Source organism: Rhamphochromis sp. 'chilingali', assembly GCF_963969265.1.
Source record: "Rhamphochromis sp. 'chilingali' genome assembly, chromosome: 17".
NCBI lineage: Eukaryota > Metazoa > Chordata > Actinopteri > Cichliformes > Cichlidae > Rhamphochromis > Rhamphochromis sp. 'chilingali'.
This window is the reverse complement of record NC_137944.1, coordinates 21,673,949-21,691,350: the sequence shown is the minus strand read 5'-3', so window position 1 is coordinate 21,691,350 and position 17,402 is coordinate 21,673,949. Positions and strand designations below refer to the sequence as shown.

Below are 17,402 nucleotides of genomic sequence, written 5' to 3'. Positions count from 1 at the left end.
TCTTCCTGATGCACTAATGAATGTTCATTGTGTCATCCTGCACAATGGTTTTGACACTCACAAGTCCTTGACCTCCATCATTCTGCTTAGCGTGCAGTCTCAGGGTGCTGGATTTGGGGTGAAAACCTCCATGCATGGTAAAGAGCTCCTTTGTCTCGATGCCAGTGGCTTCTATCTGCTCCTTTGGCCAGCTTATTGTCCCAGCAAGATATCTGATCACCAGCAGGGCATAGGTGTTAATTGCCTGAATCTTCTTGTTTCCATTCAGTGGACTCCTGAGGACTTGCCTTAATCTCGGCAGGTATTTGGTGGTTGCGGCTTTCCTAGTGGCCTCATTGTGGTTCCCATTTGCCTGTGGGAGTTGCAAGGAATGGTAGCTGTCCTCAATGTCTGCAGTGCTGCGTTTGGCATGTGTGTGTGTGTGTGTCTGTGTGTTTGGCAGTTTTAGGAACTCCATATTTGAATATCACCCAAGCAGTTCCACAGACATAAATAAAGAGACAACTAGTGAACCGGTGAAAGGCAGAAGGTGAGAAGAGGAAGATGGAGACAAAGAGACCAGACTGAAAAATGAAGAAAAGATACACATATGGAATAGAAACACAGACAGATGGATGGATGAGTCACTCTCCCCAGCTCGCCTCTGTGTTCACCTCAGTCCTCTGTTATGGTCCGCCATCCTTTCTCTTTTCTTCTTTACAATGTTCTGTGATCCTGGTGTGATGTTTATTTCCTGCCTCGGCTCTACACACGATGAAGTCTTTGCTGGTCGGTTACTCTGAATAACTTATTGTCATTATTCATTGCAAATAGCTCAAATAGCTCAGGAAGTTGTGGTGGCTCTTATTCCTCCTTTCCTGCATTTATCATGTTCTCTCATGCACACATGCTGCTCACTTTGCTGTTGTTTGTCCTGTGTGTATGTCGTTGCTCATCATGTCATCTGTCTGCATGAGCTTTGTATCAGTTATTATTTACAATTGTTTAACAGCTCTAAGCTCTCTTGATGTCTTACTGCTTCCTTTTACCCCCCAGTGTTTAAAGTGAATTGTGACACTTCTCAGCCAAATGGGCGTGAAATAAGAAGACTGAAGGTATCAGCTTTACTAAGTGTAGACAGATAGATTATGGCTTACACAGCTTCAAAAGCAAAACACATGCTGAAATGCACTGTAATGACACCCATGTTTCTTGACTTATGCTGCAGGAATGAATCACTAATGCGTTGACTTTATGTTGTCAAAAAAAAGAAAAGAATCTTTAGTAAAAACTGAATGTGATGTTCTGCAAAATTTGTTTTGGTATGAAGCTTAATAAGACTAAAATATGTTTTATTGTATAATTTTTTAATTGATTTTCAGTAACTGAAATGTGATTTTAATTTATTTGAGTAACCTTTAAGTAACAAATCAGTGGCTTTCTGTTCTTTAATGGTCCTGTAACTGGACTATATGGATTTGCTTTCCATAGGGTCGCAAAAGCAAAAAACACACTGAGAATACATATACCAGGCAGCACAATTCAACTTTAATGTGATGACATATAAGCTTATGCATAACATGTATTGCTATCTAAACTTGCCTGTATTTCTCAGCAGGTTTTGGATTGGTAATGGGAGAGCTGGACCACTAAATAATCTCCAGCAAATCTCCAGAGATTCTCAGTGGGGTTAAGATCCAAACTCTGTGGTGGTCAATCCAGGTGTGATAATTCTGGGAGCATGATATAACATTCCCAACAGTGGTGGGATAACACAGCATGACCAAAGTGATTGCAATCGTGTGTAATAAACTTGCAATCTCGTTGCCTTTGAAATGGTTGCTTCAAAGATGGGCACTATGCCTTTTAATCAGCTTGCACCCTCAAAGTGAGTCTAGTACATCAAGACCAACGACAGACAGCGATAAAATGGCAATAAAATGGAGTCAGTCTGCCATCAGTTTGCAATTGAATGGGGTCAGGTTGGCAATTACATGAAAACTGTTTGTGATAATATGACATTTAAGTTGATAAACTGGTAAAAATCTCAAATCTCTTGTCATCTACCTACACAGAATTTACATTAACTTACATTGAGAGTCCAGGCAGAACCTCGTGGAAATGAAACAGAAATTCCTAAAAAAAGAGATATAATCAGAACATAACAATTTGACTACCTTTTAGAGTCGAGTCCCCTATTGAAAAAAAGATGCATTGTTCATCTGTACTGACATATAAAAAAATCATTATTGGTTGTGGACTCAACTGCTCATTTAACTACCTTTAGCAGAAATAATTTGAATTTGATTGAATTCTATGTACAATCAAATGTGTGATCGTGTCGGTTCTTACTGCCATTTTAATGACATTCCAGTACATAGGGTCAGAGATATACAGATATTCAGAGGAAGATTTGGAAAACTATTTGAATACTAGGGACTTTGTAGAAGAAACACTTTGTAAAAAAACACTTGGCAAAGTCTTTGGTTCTGATTTGGACTTATTTTCATACTATATCAGCACTTATGTGACAGTATCATCTGAGTAGCAACACCTATATTCAGGAAAATACTGCAGCTGCTTCTTGGGCATAAGTAGAAGTGATCATCTGTTGTTGCTGCAGAGCTGAAGTGACCAATGCAGAGGGTATACTGGTGCCTTTAAGGTCCCATTACAGCATTTCATTCGGGTTGAGTTCTGAGCTTTGACTGGGACATTACAACACCTTGATTCTTTTTCAGTCACTCTGTTGAAAATTTGATGCTGTGATGTTTGGGATCATGTCCCGTTGCATGACCCAGCCTCACATTTGGCTCCACAATGCTTTGGTATACAGAGGAGTTCATGGCCAACTTAGTGACTGCAAGGTGCCAGATAGCTACAAAACAAGCCATAATCATCAAAATTATTGTGGTTTGCAAACCTGAGCTGTGTTGCCATGTTCATTTTAAAGAGAAGACTTTCTCCTGGCACCCCTTCCAAATAAGCCATACTGCCATTCTTGTTCAGTGTTTTTCTAATTGTCCTGTCATGTACTTTAATATTTAATACCTTAAAGTGAGACTTGTAGAATCTGAGATGTAGCTCTTTTTGAAGTTTTTCTGATCTTGGGGTGAATTTGCTGGGGTATTGATTCCTGGGAAGACTGGGAGCTGTCTTGAATGCTTTCTACTTTTGAATTATCTTTCTCACTGTAGAATGATGGACTTCAGATTGGTTGAAAATGGCCTTATAACCCTTCCAAGATTGGTGGGCAGCAACGGACGATCTGATTTCCTCGTGTCAGCATTGTTCCCACATCATCATAATTAATGTTGTTCCAGGTTCAACATGGCAAGTGACCAATCACCTTCTTGTGACGTCATTCCTTTGCGACTTCGAAATACCCGCCTTCGAGTATTTCGAAATACAAGTGAAGAAGCGAGAAACCGCCGCCTGTCCGCCGAATTTGAAGTCAATTTAGGATACTTTCCTTTAATAAACGGTAAGCATTATACATATGTTCCTCACTTGGCTTGCTGTTTGTTTGCTAGTGATAGGCTACTTGACGACAGCATTAGCTAACCAGTGTTCTCTAGACCAGCGTTCCCCAACTTTTTGGGTGTTTCGTGGTCCGGGGGTTGGGTCAGGCAAAATTGCAGTAGCTTCCCTGATCATTTTACAAACATAAGTGAAGAGAATCTGGACTAAAAGGCCTAGACTTATGGTTGTGTGCTGAATCTATGAATCAAACTATCACCTGGAAACATAATTAACTGGTCCATAGCTGTGAAACTGGACATGAGTTCTTGATTCTATGGAGATTAACAGTAATCCAGAAATTTACAAATTTGTCCTGGTACATCGCGTAAATGTTGTCCCTGGGACATCGCGTAGATGTTGTCCCTGGGATATCGCGTAGATGTTGTCCCTGGGATATCGCGTAAATGTTGTCCCTGGGATATCGCGTAAATGTTGTCCCTGGGACATCGCGTAAATGTTGTCCCTGGGACATCGCGTAGATGTTGTCCCAGGGACATCGTGTGATAGCTTGTTAATAATGGAATGAAAATTATTGATTGTTATTAACTTGTGAAAAAGAAGTGTAACAAATCCACATGTTATGTTCTTACACCCTTACAGAAACTGTGACTCCTTCACAATGTCAGGTAAATGTCAACTCATGTTGAATAATCAACCAATCAAGCCTTTTATTATCACATGCAATGTTACACGTACAACTGCAATGAAAATTTCACCCCCTTCTGACCATACATATATTGCTTAAACATCACATTGGGAAGATAGGTCGGAAACAGTTAGGAAGGTCAGAAAACAATTTAATTAATAGATGAGGGGAGAGGAGGAGAAAAAAGAACTACAACCAGACAAAGCTCCTAGAAGACTGAAATGGATGATGGTTGCAGCATGCAAAAAGAAAATGATATCTGTTGACTACAGCATATGCTTTCTCACAGATTACCTTGTGGGAGTAGCTGGACCAAACTCTATTGGTATTTCAAGTTTGAAATCCCTGTTTGACCAGACTAACATTTCAGATGAGGTACCTCTTGACATAAAAATCCTTTTATGTTGTCATAAAACTAATGTTAAATTCTGCTTTAAATACACTTTATTGTACAATTTACTTAATGAATCGTATTCCTTAGTTCTGTTTTTATTTATATGTATTTATTTATTTGTTTTATAAGGTAATAGATGGCCTAATCTATTTGCAGTGTGAGGTATGTTGAAAAGCTTTTTTGATCATAATGACATAGCATGTTTACGTTTTTTGTAATGTATTTGAAAACATAGGTGTATTTATGTTATTTTTATAGAATTTCCCTCACATTTATCCAATACCAAGCCAAATCACTGGAAAAATTTTGGATGGGTCCACAAGAGCACAAAGTGCATACTTTTTGAAGGTATGGCTTGGACTGTGGTAACTATGTTCTTATCACAAAGGGTTTATAAGTTGCCACTATAAACAAACAGCATTTTCCAAAATTGAAGCCTTGTCAGAAGAACCTGAAAAATACCTTTCTGAAACCTTTTCTGTGTAAAGACTTGCTCAAAAGCAATGCACACAGATTAAAACATTTCTGTCTTGGCCAACTGATAAAGAACACCAAAAATTGAGTGGTGCGTGTTGAGTCTGTGGTCTTGATTTGTTTTGTACACACTATAGAAATTAATTAATGTAAACAAAAAATGACACTTTCTATATGTTTGTGTATCTGCAGAATTAATTACAAGTCTCACCTGACAAGCTTTCGCAGTTTTGCAGTGTCATTCTTGACAGAAAAACATACTTGTCACATTCTTTTTATTTCCAGAAAAACATCTTTCAGATGTATGAGAAATTGATTGGAGCCTGTCTGGAAAACGGCAGCCACTGGACCTTGTTTGTAAGTTGCACAGATTTTGCACTCTCTCTTGTGCATGATACTTTTCAGTGTCCCTCATTAGGAAAGCTCAAGGCCCAAGCCTACCATATCCATCTTTTTACAAAACAGTTTTGTGATATACCCAAGAGGACCATAGTCTATATGAATTCATTTGGCGAGTCGGAGGTCAGAAAAAGTGCGGTGTTGAAAAACTGGAGGTAATTAATTAACATATTTAACATAACATATTTAATTTAATTGAAATCATTACCGAACGTGGTTATTGATTTCTCTATATGCTTTTTATTTGTAATAACTGCGATCTCTCAACTCATTTGCTTCAGCAAGAGGCTGCGCTGGAGAGTGGACCTTGTCACATGTGAGCCACCCACATCAACAGGATGGGAACTCATGTGGAGTGCATGTCATAATGGTACTGAAAACTATAGCTTTAACCTATATAAGTAATGTTTACATTTTTGCCTATTCAGTTTTTAAAGCCTTAGAGGCAGGATGGTAAAATCTCAATTTTTTTTGTAGATTGAACCATTTCAGCAGTAATGCTTTGCTTTGGTTGCTCTGTTTTTTTTGTGTGTTTTTTTTCTCGGGGGGGTTAAAAACAAACAAACATTTCTTTGTTAATCTAATTCTTTTTGCTCTTTTTTTTTTTTTTTTTTTTTTCTTCGTCAATTATTAGTTTGCCCAATCTCTCATTGACGGTAAAACACAAGTGGAGGAGTACAACACTGAAGTCACAAAGCTCAGGTCCCGACTTTGCCACTACTTATTTTCCTCAATAGGTAAAGATAAAATTAGCCGCCTTCTTTTTCTCTAACATTGGAAAATGTAACTTGTACTTAAACAAATTATATTTTGCAGATCGAACTAGGAAGTGCAGTCAGTGCTGGTGTGTGATTGCAGCCAAAGACCGGGTACACTATGACATGTCCTTAGCCATATAGATTGTTTATATAATGGACTTTGTTCATTTGTTTTTTGTTTGTTTATTTCTTCTTCTTCTTCTTCTTCTTCTTCTTCTTTTTTTTTTTAATTCACAGGTGCAGTGCCAGAAATGTGGTGCCTACAAGCACATGCGTTGTTCAAAGTCTGGTTGTGGCATCTGTATCTTCTGTGAGAGTAAGTCACAATATAACTAAACAATGTCCAAAAATGTTTAAAGTGAAATTTTTTTTCGTAATTTTGCCTTTGCACACCAGGACTGTGTTATTAAAGTGGATGTTTCAAGATCCAGTTTTTACACAAAACTATTTTAGACATAACTGTGTCGTATTGTGGGGATTTCTCTTCACAATTAAATTGATATAGTGCTGTTTATATCATTCTTCTTTATGTAACAGCACAGTGCAGCACAGCAGAGGGAAAGGAGTTGTGCAGCATAGTAGGTGGCTATACAGGAGGAGCAATAGAAGTAGCCAGTGAAGAATGTCATCAGGGAAAGCATCAGGCAGCGAATGACAAAGGAAAAGTTCCTAAGGGAGAGAACATCTGCAGCAAATCGACAAGTAACAGTGAGATAGGAAGACTGACAGTCAGAGATGAAGGTACACAGACTGAAAGAGATGAAGGTACATAGACTGAAGACAACGAAAAAGAAGCAGAAGTATACAGCACAAGTCTGAGTACAGATAATGCTGCTGCTGATGATGTTGACAGGATCGATGCAGATACAGAATTCCAAACTGATTCAGAAGGAACTAGTACAGTTTACAGAGTGCATGGTCGCTTATCTGTACCAAGCTCAAAAAAGAAAACCTACACAATAACAGAAGACGAGATCAAGCGCAGAATCAACGCAGAGAACATGTCAGTTCATGTTTTCAGAGGTTTGATTGGGGTAGGTATACATTTCGTGATTTTGATGTCACCTGAAATAAATCCGGGTTACTCGTATCAATGAAGTGACAATGTGGCTGGAAGTTGTGCATTTGCTGCAACATATACACAATTACACCATGTAAACAAAAGCATTTAACTTTGTGCGCGTGTGTGTGTCTCTCTCTGCTCTTTTGGTGTTTGCACTTTTTCTTTTTTAGGGCCGTAAAGCCAAACTGCCCGCAATGATTCTTGACAGGCCTAAGAAGGCCAAAACTAAAGTAACAGTGTTTAGTGTTCTGAGTGAAGAGGAGGCTGGGGAGCTAGCCCTCGGGTTTGCCGGAAGATTGGCCTGCGATGTCACAACAGACATGGTCTGTAAAGGCAGCGACCATTCAAGTGCTGATATGACAAAGTAAGTTAGTAAAACAGTATGAAAGTTGTATCTTTTTTGGTATTATTTGTCATTTCCCCATATTTGGGTTATTGGTGTAACATTGTTAATCTTACTTTCTAATAACAGACAGACTCTTCTCAAAATCCAACACAACCTTAAACAGGAACTGACTGATTCCTCAACCTTCAGTTTGCTGACACACACCTTTGGCCCCGCTGCACTGGATTCTGTCATTTCATTCCTGTGTGAAAAACTTGATCTTGTCTCTTAAATAATGAAACCTTTTGTGACTTTTGTTTGTTCTGTAAATCAGAATCTTGAAAATTGTTCACTGTTGTTCTAAGTTTGTGTTAACTATTTGGCAAAAATGATTGGTTCCTAATCCAAACAGCATAATGACTGTTCTAACACACATCTTAAAAATGCTACAAAGAAAGAAAATTATCACATATGTTTCAATATGAATGTAATTGTGTCACACTCGGTTTGTAGTAGCTTTCCTGTTTTATTTTGAGTTTTGGTATGTTTACACTGTTATTTTTGTTTCCCGTGTGTTCGTCTTCCCTTATTAGTTTTACTGTATTTAGTTAGTCTGATTTAATAACTTATAATTATTTACTTTCCAGTGTGTATATATGCTCCTCGTTTGGATTATTGTTTGTTTGAGTTCTGCCTGTCTTTTCTATTAAAGATTTGGACTTTTGGACTATTAGTGGACCTCGTAGGTTTTTATTCTGTGCAATTGGTAATTGACTGGGTTTAATTTAGTGGCCTGGAAAACAGGCCGGAGGGGTCTGGTCATTTTAACCCCCTAAGACCCGAAATCTTCCATGGCATGCATTTTTAATTTCTCTTTGATATTTGGGCTGATTGGAACCCGATGAATGTAAAAAGAAAGAATTACCAGGTTTTGTTTGTTTGTTTTTTTTTTACCTAATTTTTGTTTCTGAGAAAAATGAGAGCCACATGAGGACATTCATTTGAAATTTCGATAGAACAGTTGCAGTATAATGTCCTCGTAACTGTATATCAGGCGCTTGTTGATCAAGATTTAGTATTTTGGTCTAAATAACCCAAAATGTGATGTCCACATGTGTGGACGCCAGGCTGGAGTAAAGTGTTAGAGCTATTTATACCTATGTAAACTTTTATACACTGGTTTTTACCTGTCTTGTTTCAGAAAGGTTTAAAAGGGTAATGTCCACAGTTTGTTTATTTATTTGTTTGAATTCCACATATTTTATTAAAGTAATTGAGCTTGAACACAGAAAAAACTGAATCAAATAATCATAAAATCAAATCACTTGCACTATACTGAAGTCTAATCTACTCTGAGCTAATGCCGGTTTCCAACACTAATGATCGGGTGAAGGAGAGAGATGAGGGTGTGCACGGCCACTGGTGCTCTTATCCCTGTTCTTTGTGATACAATCCAACAGGAAAGCAGTCAAACCCTTGGACATTAGCCAAGTTAACGTTCACAAATATATACACACAGAGGAACTCTGAGCCCCAATGTCAGCATTAGCACAAACATGCCACTTCATACCAAATCTCAGTGTGAGGTCAGGTGTTAGTCTCATTCCATTATTCTGGCTATATTTTCTTACTCATTACTATTAAACTTATACTTAAGACTAACTTAACAAAATCACACCCCAATAACTCTGTTATTACACTTTGTATTTAATCATAAAAAGGCTGGATGTTGAAACCTTTTACTTCTATTTTGTATGAGCCGGGGGTTCTCAACAGCTGATACTCTATGTCCAAAAAGTGACAGGTATCGTTTTATGGAGCAAAAAACTTAAGAGCGCATATTTTATAAATAATACCAACAATTACAAATGCAGACCTTTAATAGTAATAAGTAATCCTTTATTTATAATGCATAGCAATATAAAAATAGTAACATATGAAAATATTACAATGGGCACAGATGAATTTGTATCAAAAACAGCAACCAAGCCAAAGTAATGAATAACACACATAAATAACAACTGCTTGAGAGACCAAACAATTTCTTTTCATCTGTTCCTTGGCAGAAAGTTAAGACAGCTATTCAGCTTTAGGTTTCAATAAACAGAAGTAATGGATGCAGTCCCTTTGAAATGTCACACAAAAGTCTACTTGTGCATATACTTAGCTTTAACTCTTCTCTTTTTTGTTTTGTATTCCAAAAGGTTTTCATTTTCTCCAGAGGATGTCTCTCTTTCAGTGGTTATCGACTGTTCACATTCATTTTCACAGACTGCTGGAATGTCGATGCTGGCCGAACGTTTCTTGCTAGAATACAATGGCCTAATTTTGCGTGCATTATCTGTCGTCTTTATTTCGTACTGGCATATACTTTTGCCTACTTGTTTTGTTTTTAAGACATTTGTATGCAGTTCATCTATCATTGCAGTAATGCCCTCTGGAATGAATGCCCACTGTTTAACTGTGTCTAAAACAGCATTTAGTTTTCCAACCGCATCTTCTGTGCATTTTTTGTCTGTGCTTTCAACTACAGGAGTGTCATTCAAAGTTGATAGAGGACTTTTCAGAGAGTTTTTCATTTGTTTAAAATGGCTACAAGCCACCTTCAGGCAAGCACATGTGTTATAGTGAGAGAACGTACAACAAGTGCACTGAAGTGTTTCAGCCGATGCAAAAAAACACAGATTTCCAAACAAACTTGGCATTTTTATCACTTTCAAGTCCTCACAGTGTACAAAGTAATGCCTTTCTTTCACTGCAATTCTTGCCAAGGTAGAAATGTCTGTTTCCATGTTTGGATAGATGTCATTGTCAACCTCTGCTAATTTTGCAAGTAACACTAGATGCTTGCAAAGAAGTCCTCGTAAGCCATATGTACAGTTGCAGTAGGACTCAACAGGGCAGACATCATACACTATGTCTTCTCTTGACTCAGATGGGACTTGATATGCATTAACTCCATGGCTGTTCTTGACTGTAATTTTAAGAGCCCAACCACTTTCCATCAGTCTTGAAGCAGAGTCTGAAACTTGAGACAAGGTGTCAGCAAACCTGTTTTTCATGCGGCCCACATCTTGCAGGGTTTTTATGACTGAGAAGTAGTCGTCGGCCTTCCCTAGGAGCACTTCAATCAGATCATCCAGACGCCTATTCGTGTAGCCAGATAAAAACTGGTATTTCAGGCGGTGGAAAAATCTGAACAAAAGTTATTTGAAATGATTAGTAACTGTAATTGAAGGAATTTAAAGTTTTAATCAAGACTGTATTATTTTTTTAAAAATTGGAATACCTATTGCACACGTCTTTTATAAAGGAATGCTCTGTGCCGGTTTAGCTGATTTAGGCAAATCCACCTACTCTGTTTTTTGTTGTGATAACATAAAAAACGCTGCTAGAATTTAAAGGATTTGCCTAAAACCTGTTCTGGCAATGACATGAAGAACCTACTCAGTTTAGCCTCTTGGACTAAAGCATAATATCTTTTTTTCAGCAATACAATCGAATGAGGTCAAAATAATAAATCATACCTTTCAATCACATTGTTTGTTTCAGAACGAGCGTGACTGAAGCGACGGCCGTAGTCACACCACATGTGGCCAATGCCTTCCCAGTGCTTCTGAAAATACTGGCACACCAAAGGGTATTGCTTAAATGTCTGGCAGAACTCTGCTGATGTGGCTTTAAAGTCGTCCTCCTAAGAGAATTGGATGCAACAGAATATATTTCAATCCATTTAACAGACCTATTGAAATCTTTAATATTATGTATTGAAGCCCTTTTCCTTTTATTGAATAACATTAAGAATTTTAAGTTATTAATAATATGTCGTGTTTTTGTATTAAGAAGCAATTATTTCTTCCCTTACAATGGCTAAGAAGGAACACTAAACCTATAAGCATATTTGGTTTCAGCATCTGTCTGTGAAAGAATCCCACTCACAAGTTCTACTGCACAGTGGGTGACACAATGATGGTCTGCACAGCTTAAGTACTTGTTTTGATAAGCAAGATAAGAAGCCAGTTTTAGAAATTGTTTCAAAAATCTATTTTGTATATCTCTGTAACTTCTTTTAGCAACTGAAAGTTATTATGCTCATAGTGTAATCAAGAAATCAAAATGTGAAATAGACAAATTACACTTACAGATGTGCAAGCTTTCAGCTTACAAAAGAAAGAAATGATTTCATTTCTCTTCTGGGTGTTAGAAAGCCCATGGACCCCGGACTCTGATTTTGAAAGCCATCGATTAACAGCCTGTGAATGTAAGAGAAAAAAAGTTAATCTGGAGAGAGAGACAGAGGAGCAGCTGTACAAAAAGCATAAAAGAAAGCTGACGTCCAAAAATAACTTTGTCACTCACTGGACAAGAGGACCTGTGCATTACAGAAATCAACCAGGCAAACATATTTTTAAATGTCAAAAAGAGCTTTGGGAAGCAGCCACCAGAAGATGAGTGCACTGTGGTCTTAAATGAATGGACAAAGTCACTCAACATTTTATCCCTTTATATTCATTAACCTGAGTAGGTGAATATCACAATGAGGCAAATCATAACAACAGGACCCTGTTGTAAAAATGTGTTTCAGGTGCATCTTAGACAACGTGAAAAGAAAACAATGTGGTTTACCTGCAAGACATGGTACCAGCATAGAAGGATAGCTGACTCTGGAAAAACCTTCTGCAAAGCATTTATTTCCGCAAAGTCTTTGTCAACCATAAATGCTCTACAGAAAAAAAGAAAACACTAAATGAGATTAAACAGTATGAAAATGTTTTTGCTATCTCAAAGCACCACTTCAATGCCAAATTAAACATTTCAACTCACAAGTAGATATATAAAATACTGCATACAGCCTATAGGAATAACTTTAACAACTGGAAAGGAAAGTTTTTTGCAGCCCATGCTGCAGCTATAGCATTAGATTCTGGCATGTTATAACTTTTTTGAAAAGGAATTATTTCAAAATTAATAGCTGTCAATGTATTTTTAACCTCAGGGAAGTTGGGAAATGCTCACAAACTATTCCAAGAACAGTTTCCAGGGTTTTCTGACTTTCGTTGCTGACAATAGCATAGGCCACAGGGACTCCATGCCCATGATCATCTCTTACAACAAGTGTGAATAAGGGAAATGAATACTGGTTAACGCAGTGCGTGGTGTCAACAAATACTAACTGTTTTGCACAGTTCTCCATGTTTGATTTCATTACAGGTGTCTGCAAAACAATCATTAGTTCTTGGTCAGATGTGTATGGTTGATAGAAGAGAACATGTTCTTGATGTTTTCCATTAAGTAAGGTATGTACACTTTGACTGTCTCCACAGTTAAAGTGCTTCTTCCTCATCATGCAGGTTCTAACACTGTCAATGTCACGTGGTGTGACAAAATGCTCTCTGTTGTGAAGATCTCTGTGTCCATGTTCTTTGGCCCATTTACGACATTCGGTTAGTATGATGGCTGGCTTAGTTCCAAGGGAAAGCAGTTCCTCAATCTTCCTCCTCAAATCACTGGAAATATTGTTGAAATGTGCGTCTTTTGGGTCCGAAGGATCATGCCCATCATGCTTATCATATGTACGCTGCACGATGACTGTGTGGTCTTTCCAACATTTGAGTACTTTAAATGAAACATAGGCCTTACAGCCCACTGCTCTGTAGCTGTTTCGACTTTTTTCCCCAGCTCTGATGCAGTTGAATTTGTAATAGTCTCTTTTCCTGTCTTTACCTGAGGCAACATTTAAACATTTATAATGTCCATGAAGGGTTAATGAGTTCAATTTTTCTAACACAACACTGAATGGGTCCTCCTGGCATTGTGACACATGCACACAAAGTTGTGTGTCTTTTCCAGTTCTTTTTTTTTCGTCATTCAGAACACTTCTAATTATATCGTCCATTTCTGGTGGAAAAATAACGAAGGTTTAATTAGTCAATATTCATTAATTCATTTTAACTTGTTTTGGTTTTTTTTGCAATACAATGTAAATATTAAATATAATATTAAAAAAAAAAAGATATATATATATATATATATATATATATATATATATATATATATATATATATATATATATATAACAAACAGGGGCTAAAAGAAGCTAAACTTTCATATGGTATGTCTCTGGCAACTTTAACATGATGTCCCGGGGACAACATTTACGCGATGTCCCGGGGACAACATTTACGCGATGTCCCTGGGACAACATTTACGCGATGTCCCGGGGACAACATTTACGCGATGTCCCGGGGACAACATTTACGCGATGTCCCGGGGACAACATTTACGCGATGTACCAGGACAAATTTGTAAATTTCTGGATTACTGTTAATCTCCATAGAATCAAGAACTCATGTCCAGTTTCACAGCTATGGACCAGTTAATTATGTTTCCAGGTGATAGTTTGATTCATAGATTCAGCACACAACCATAAGTCACACCCAAAAAGTTGGGGAACGCTGGTCTAGAGAACACTGGTTAGCTAATGCTGTCGTCAAGTAGCCTATCACTAGCAAACAAACAGCAAGCCAAGTGAGGAACATATGTATAATGCTTACCGTTTATTAAAGGAAAGTATCCTAAATTGACTTCAAATTCGGCGGACAGGCGGCGGTTTCTCGCTTCTTCACTTGTACTTCGAAATACTCGAAGGCGGGTATTTCGAAGTCGCAAAGGAATGACGTCACAAGAAGGTGATTGGTCACTTGCCATGTTGAACCTGGAACAACATTAATTATGATGATGTGGGAACAATGCTGACACGAGGAAATCAGATCGTCCGGGCAGCAACAATTGCTTCCAGAAGATCACTGCTGATGTCTTTTCCTTTTTGGTATCGTGTTAACACACACCTGAATGCTCCAAAGCAGCTGACAGATCTCTGTTTATAGAGGTGCATACACTTGCTGCTGATTAGTTAATCAAGTGCATTTGATTAAGATCATCGGGACGCTGTTAACACAGTAGTATTATCTTTGCTATATGGATACTGTAGACAAGAGAATCAATAGTCAGTGAAGTGGTCCATGATATGATTTACAGTGGGAAATGGACCAAAAGTAAAGATATTTACAGAGTGTTTCTAAATGTTCAAAGAAGTGCCTTATGCCCTGTTGATGAGAAAGGAACTAGAGTAGAGAAAAAATTGCATTTAAATTTCTTGTCTAATTACTGTGAATGCAAGATGACACATGGAAAATGGACAATGAAGAAATAGTGGAGATTGGTTGCCACATAAAAACTGAAAATAGGCTGCAGGAAGCTGGAGGAAGCTTTTAAAGAGTAGATAACTTTTCTTTAGGAAACATTTTTTTGTGGTAGTGGTTAAGAACATGTAGTTTCTGCCCAAGGGATGCTGTCTCAACCAGGTCTTTGGCTAGGTGAGAAAAGTCATGAGAAAATCTGCTGCAGCTTTCTGACACTGCAGGTCTTTAATAGAGAGAAACAACTGACCCTATCAGCATGACAGATAAAACAGATTTCTGAGGATTAGCAGATAACAGGTGAAAAACAGACTGGTTATTGTTTTGATGATTTATGCAAAAACATTTCTGTGGATTTGTTAGGTATTTGTTAGTGACAGAGAAATATAGGGCTATATATTTCCGTTATCTAAAGTTGGGTATTCTGAGCACTGAAGACAGCTCCAATGCTCACTACTGCACACATTAGTTTATTATAATGTGATGCTTTACTGATCAGAATGGGGTCCTTCTGTTCAGGTCAGAGCCTGGGGTTGAAAAACAGATCCTTCTCTTTGACTGATGTCTCTATAATAGCAAGTCCACCCAGCTGTCTATAATATCCAGGAGGGCATGAGTAGGCGAGAGTCTATGAAAGTGTGGGACCTGATTCTCAGTTTTCTGCACATTAAGTTCCAGTTTGTTTGTCTGCTATAGACGATGACAGCCGGCTGACCCAGCTTGCATTGATGCCGGTGTGGTGTCACCAGTGAGTTTGAGTGCTTTGACAGAGGGGCCACAGGAGGGGCAATCATTTCTGTGAGGAGCACAGAGTAGGGGAAGTGCGAACATATCCCTGATGCACCTGTGCTCATAATCAGGACATGAGTACATACATATATACAAACATTCAATGAATTTTCCCTAGGAAGTGGTATTACCAGACAACTCATCATTTGAAGAGTACTTAGTTACCATGGCAACATGCACTGTGCCTCGGCCGCAGGGTCTCAGTGGGAAATGGATGATCACTGTGTGAGCAAGAGTGTGTTTGTTCAAAGGAGATATCAATGGGCAGAACATGTGCGTGCCACATCAAGGATGTATGTGATATGCTTGAGTGTTTCCCATATGTTTGTGAGATACAGACCAAGGCAAAAAGGGGGGAAAGTGATTGAGTCATCAAGAGGAAGTGGGGAGGACAAACAGAAATGAAGCAAGTGAAACTATGTGACAGATGTGGGAAACAACAGATTCTACACCTCTTACTGTGAGGATGAGAACTGTGACATCCGAATACATGACGGCTGTCCTTCCATCTCCTTAGGGTACGCTGGGTTTAAATTTATAGTGCGTTATTTTTTGTCTCATGAGCTTAACACAACACAACATTATTAAAATAAAAATCAAAGAAAATAGAACCATGGTTCTATGTACTTCTTCCACGGAATGGAAACCATTTAAATGTTCAGTGGATTGGCATATAAGAGGCAATACCTACGGTGGCCTGAGAGGCCAAACGGACTGCAACTTAAGAAAACACCAGCAATAAGAAAAATGCTGCAAAAGCACACAAAACACAATGGAAATAGGAAAAAAGAAAACAGAAATAGGAAAAAACACAACGGAAGTGTTTCTGGGGAGACAATAACCCGACGGACCAGTTGCAGGAACCCAGCTAGGCGTGTTTTATCATGATTCATATAATACTGATGACAGAGTTTTAGGCTAATAGTTAGGCTAACACACTTACCGCTCATCTTTTCTTTCCTCACAAAACCGATAGATCCTCCACTTCTTTTAAGTGTCTCCCAGCGCAATTCTTAGCATATTTTGGTTCCTGCAACTGGTCCGTTGGGTTATTGTCTCCCCGGAAAGACTTCCCTTGTGCTTTTGGAAATCTGTTTTTTCCTATTTCTGGTTCCGTTTTTCCTATTTCCGTTGTGTTTTGTGTGCTTTTGCAGCGTTTTTTTCATTGCCGGTGTCTTCTTAAGTTACAGACCATTTGGCCTCCCAGGCCACTGTACATACCTCAAAAATAAATAGATAAATAAAAATAAAAAAACCTATTCAGAATCGTGGAAGACTCTACAATAATGCAAAGAAAACAGAGAAAGCCCCAACAATGACATGGCCCCCCATGAGCAAGCACTTTGGTGACAGTGGCAAGGACAAACTCCCTTTTAAGAAGAAGAAACCTCCAGCAGAACCAGGCTCAGGCAGGGAGGAGCAGCCATCTGCCGTAACCGGTTAAGTGCAACAACAGACCAACACCAGTGTGTGTGTGTGTGTATGAGATTGTGCAGATAAGTGCTTGAGGTAGTGACATGTATGACGGTATGTGTTTGCGTGTCAGTCCAGTCACTGACTGTTCAAGTAAATGCACAAACTGGTTTTTCAGCGTCACTCTGAGACAGGATGTTTCTAATTTTGGAGATATTGGAAGAAAGCAGTCCTAGGTATTTTTTTAATATGCGCATTGAATTACTGGTCAAGAACAACTTCAAGATTCCTCACAGTGTTACTGGAGGCCAAGGTATTGCCATCCCTAGTAAGCATCTGGTTAGATACCACATTTCTAAGATTTACAAGTAGTACAGTAACCTCAGTTTTATCTGAATCACAGCCAGTTAGCTTGTGGCTGTCACTATAAGTCTGTTCTTT

General features: G+C 38.3%; 2 protein-coding genes and 1 long non-coding RNA gene across 11 annotated transcripts in view; 2 read left to right on the top strand and 1 right to left on the bottom strand.

Moving 5' to 3' along the window:
* Window positions 1–17,402, top strand: part of LOC308384407 — a 373,851-nt gene that overhangs the window by 334,918 nt on the left and 21,531 nt on the right. The gene's annotated exons all lie outside the window — the stretch shown is intronic.
* LOC308383963 (uncharacterized protein) lies at window positions 3,268–8,275 on the top strand. 6 transcript variants are annotated; one of them, XR_013969253.1, is made up of 13 exons: window positions 3,268–3,463; window positions 4,102–4,127; window positions 4,437–4,522; window positions 4,671–4,703; window positions 4,800–4,889; window positions 5,301–5,372; window positions 5,481–5,569; window positions 5,696–5,784; window positions 6,049–6,116; window positions 6,231–6,258; window positions 6,410–6,488; window positions 7,406–7,599; window positions 7,708–8,275. XR_013969253.1 is itself a non-coding variant. In XM_080862239.1 (10 exons), the coding sequence occupies exons 2-9, from the start codon at window positions 4,121–4,123 to the stop codon at window positions 6,066–6,068; spliced, it is 486 nt and encodes a 161-aa protein (XP_080718365.1). In that variant the 5' UTR covers window positions 3,268–3,463; window positions 4,102–4,120; the 3' UTR covers window positions 6,069–6,116; window positions 6,231–6,394. The 6 variants fall into 6 exon arrangements, 2 of the variants coding, with proteins under 2 accessions (XP_080718365.1, XP_080718364.1); XR_013969254.1 differs by having other exon boundaries at window positions 6,231–6,283; XR_013969255.1 differs by having other exon boundaries at window positions 3,271–3,463; window positions 6,049–6,151; window positions 7,708–8,274.
* Window positions 9,438–14,198, bottom strand: LOC308385266 (uncharacterized protein). Of its 3 annotated transcripts, none has more exons than XM_080864100.1 (5): window positions 14,115–14,198; window positions 12,187–12,283; window positions 11,703–11,813; window positions 11,088–11,254; window positions 9,438–10,755 (listed from the first exon to the last, which is right to left on the bottom strand). In XM_080864100.1, exons 2-5 carry the CDS (start codon window positions 12,274–12,276, stop codon window positions 9,708–9,710), a joined length of 1,416 nt encoding a protein of 471 aa, XP_080720226.1. In that variant the 5' UTR covers window positions 12,277–12,283; window positions 14,115–14,198; the 3' UTR covers window positions 9,438–9,707. The 3 variants fall into 3 exon arrangements, with proteins under 3 accessions (XP_080720226.1, XP_080720224.1, XP_080720225.1); XM_080864098.1 differs by lacking the exon at window positions 14,115–14,198 and adding an exon at window positions 12,552–13,436; XM_080864099.1 differs by lacking the exon at window positions 14,115–14,198 and adding an exon at window positions 12,735–13,436.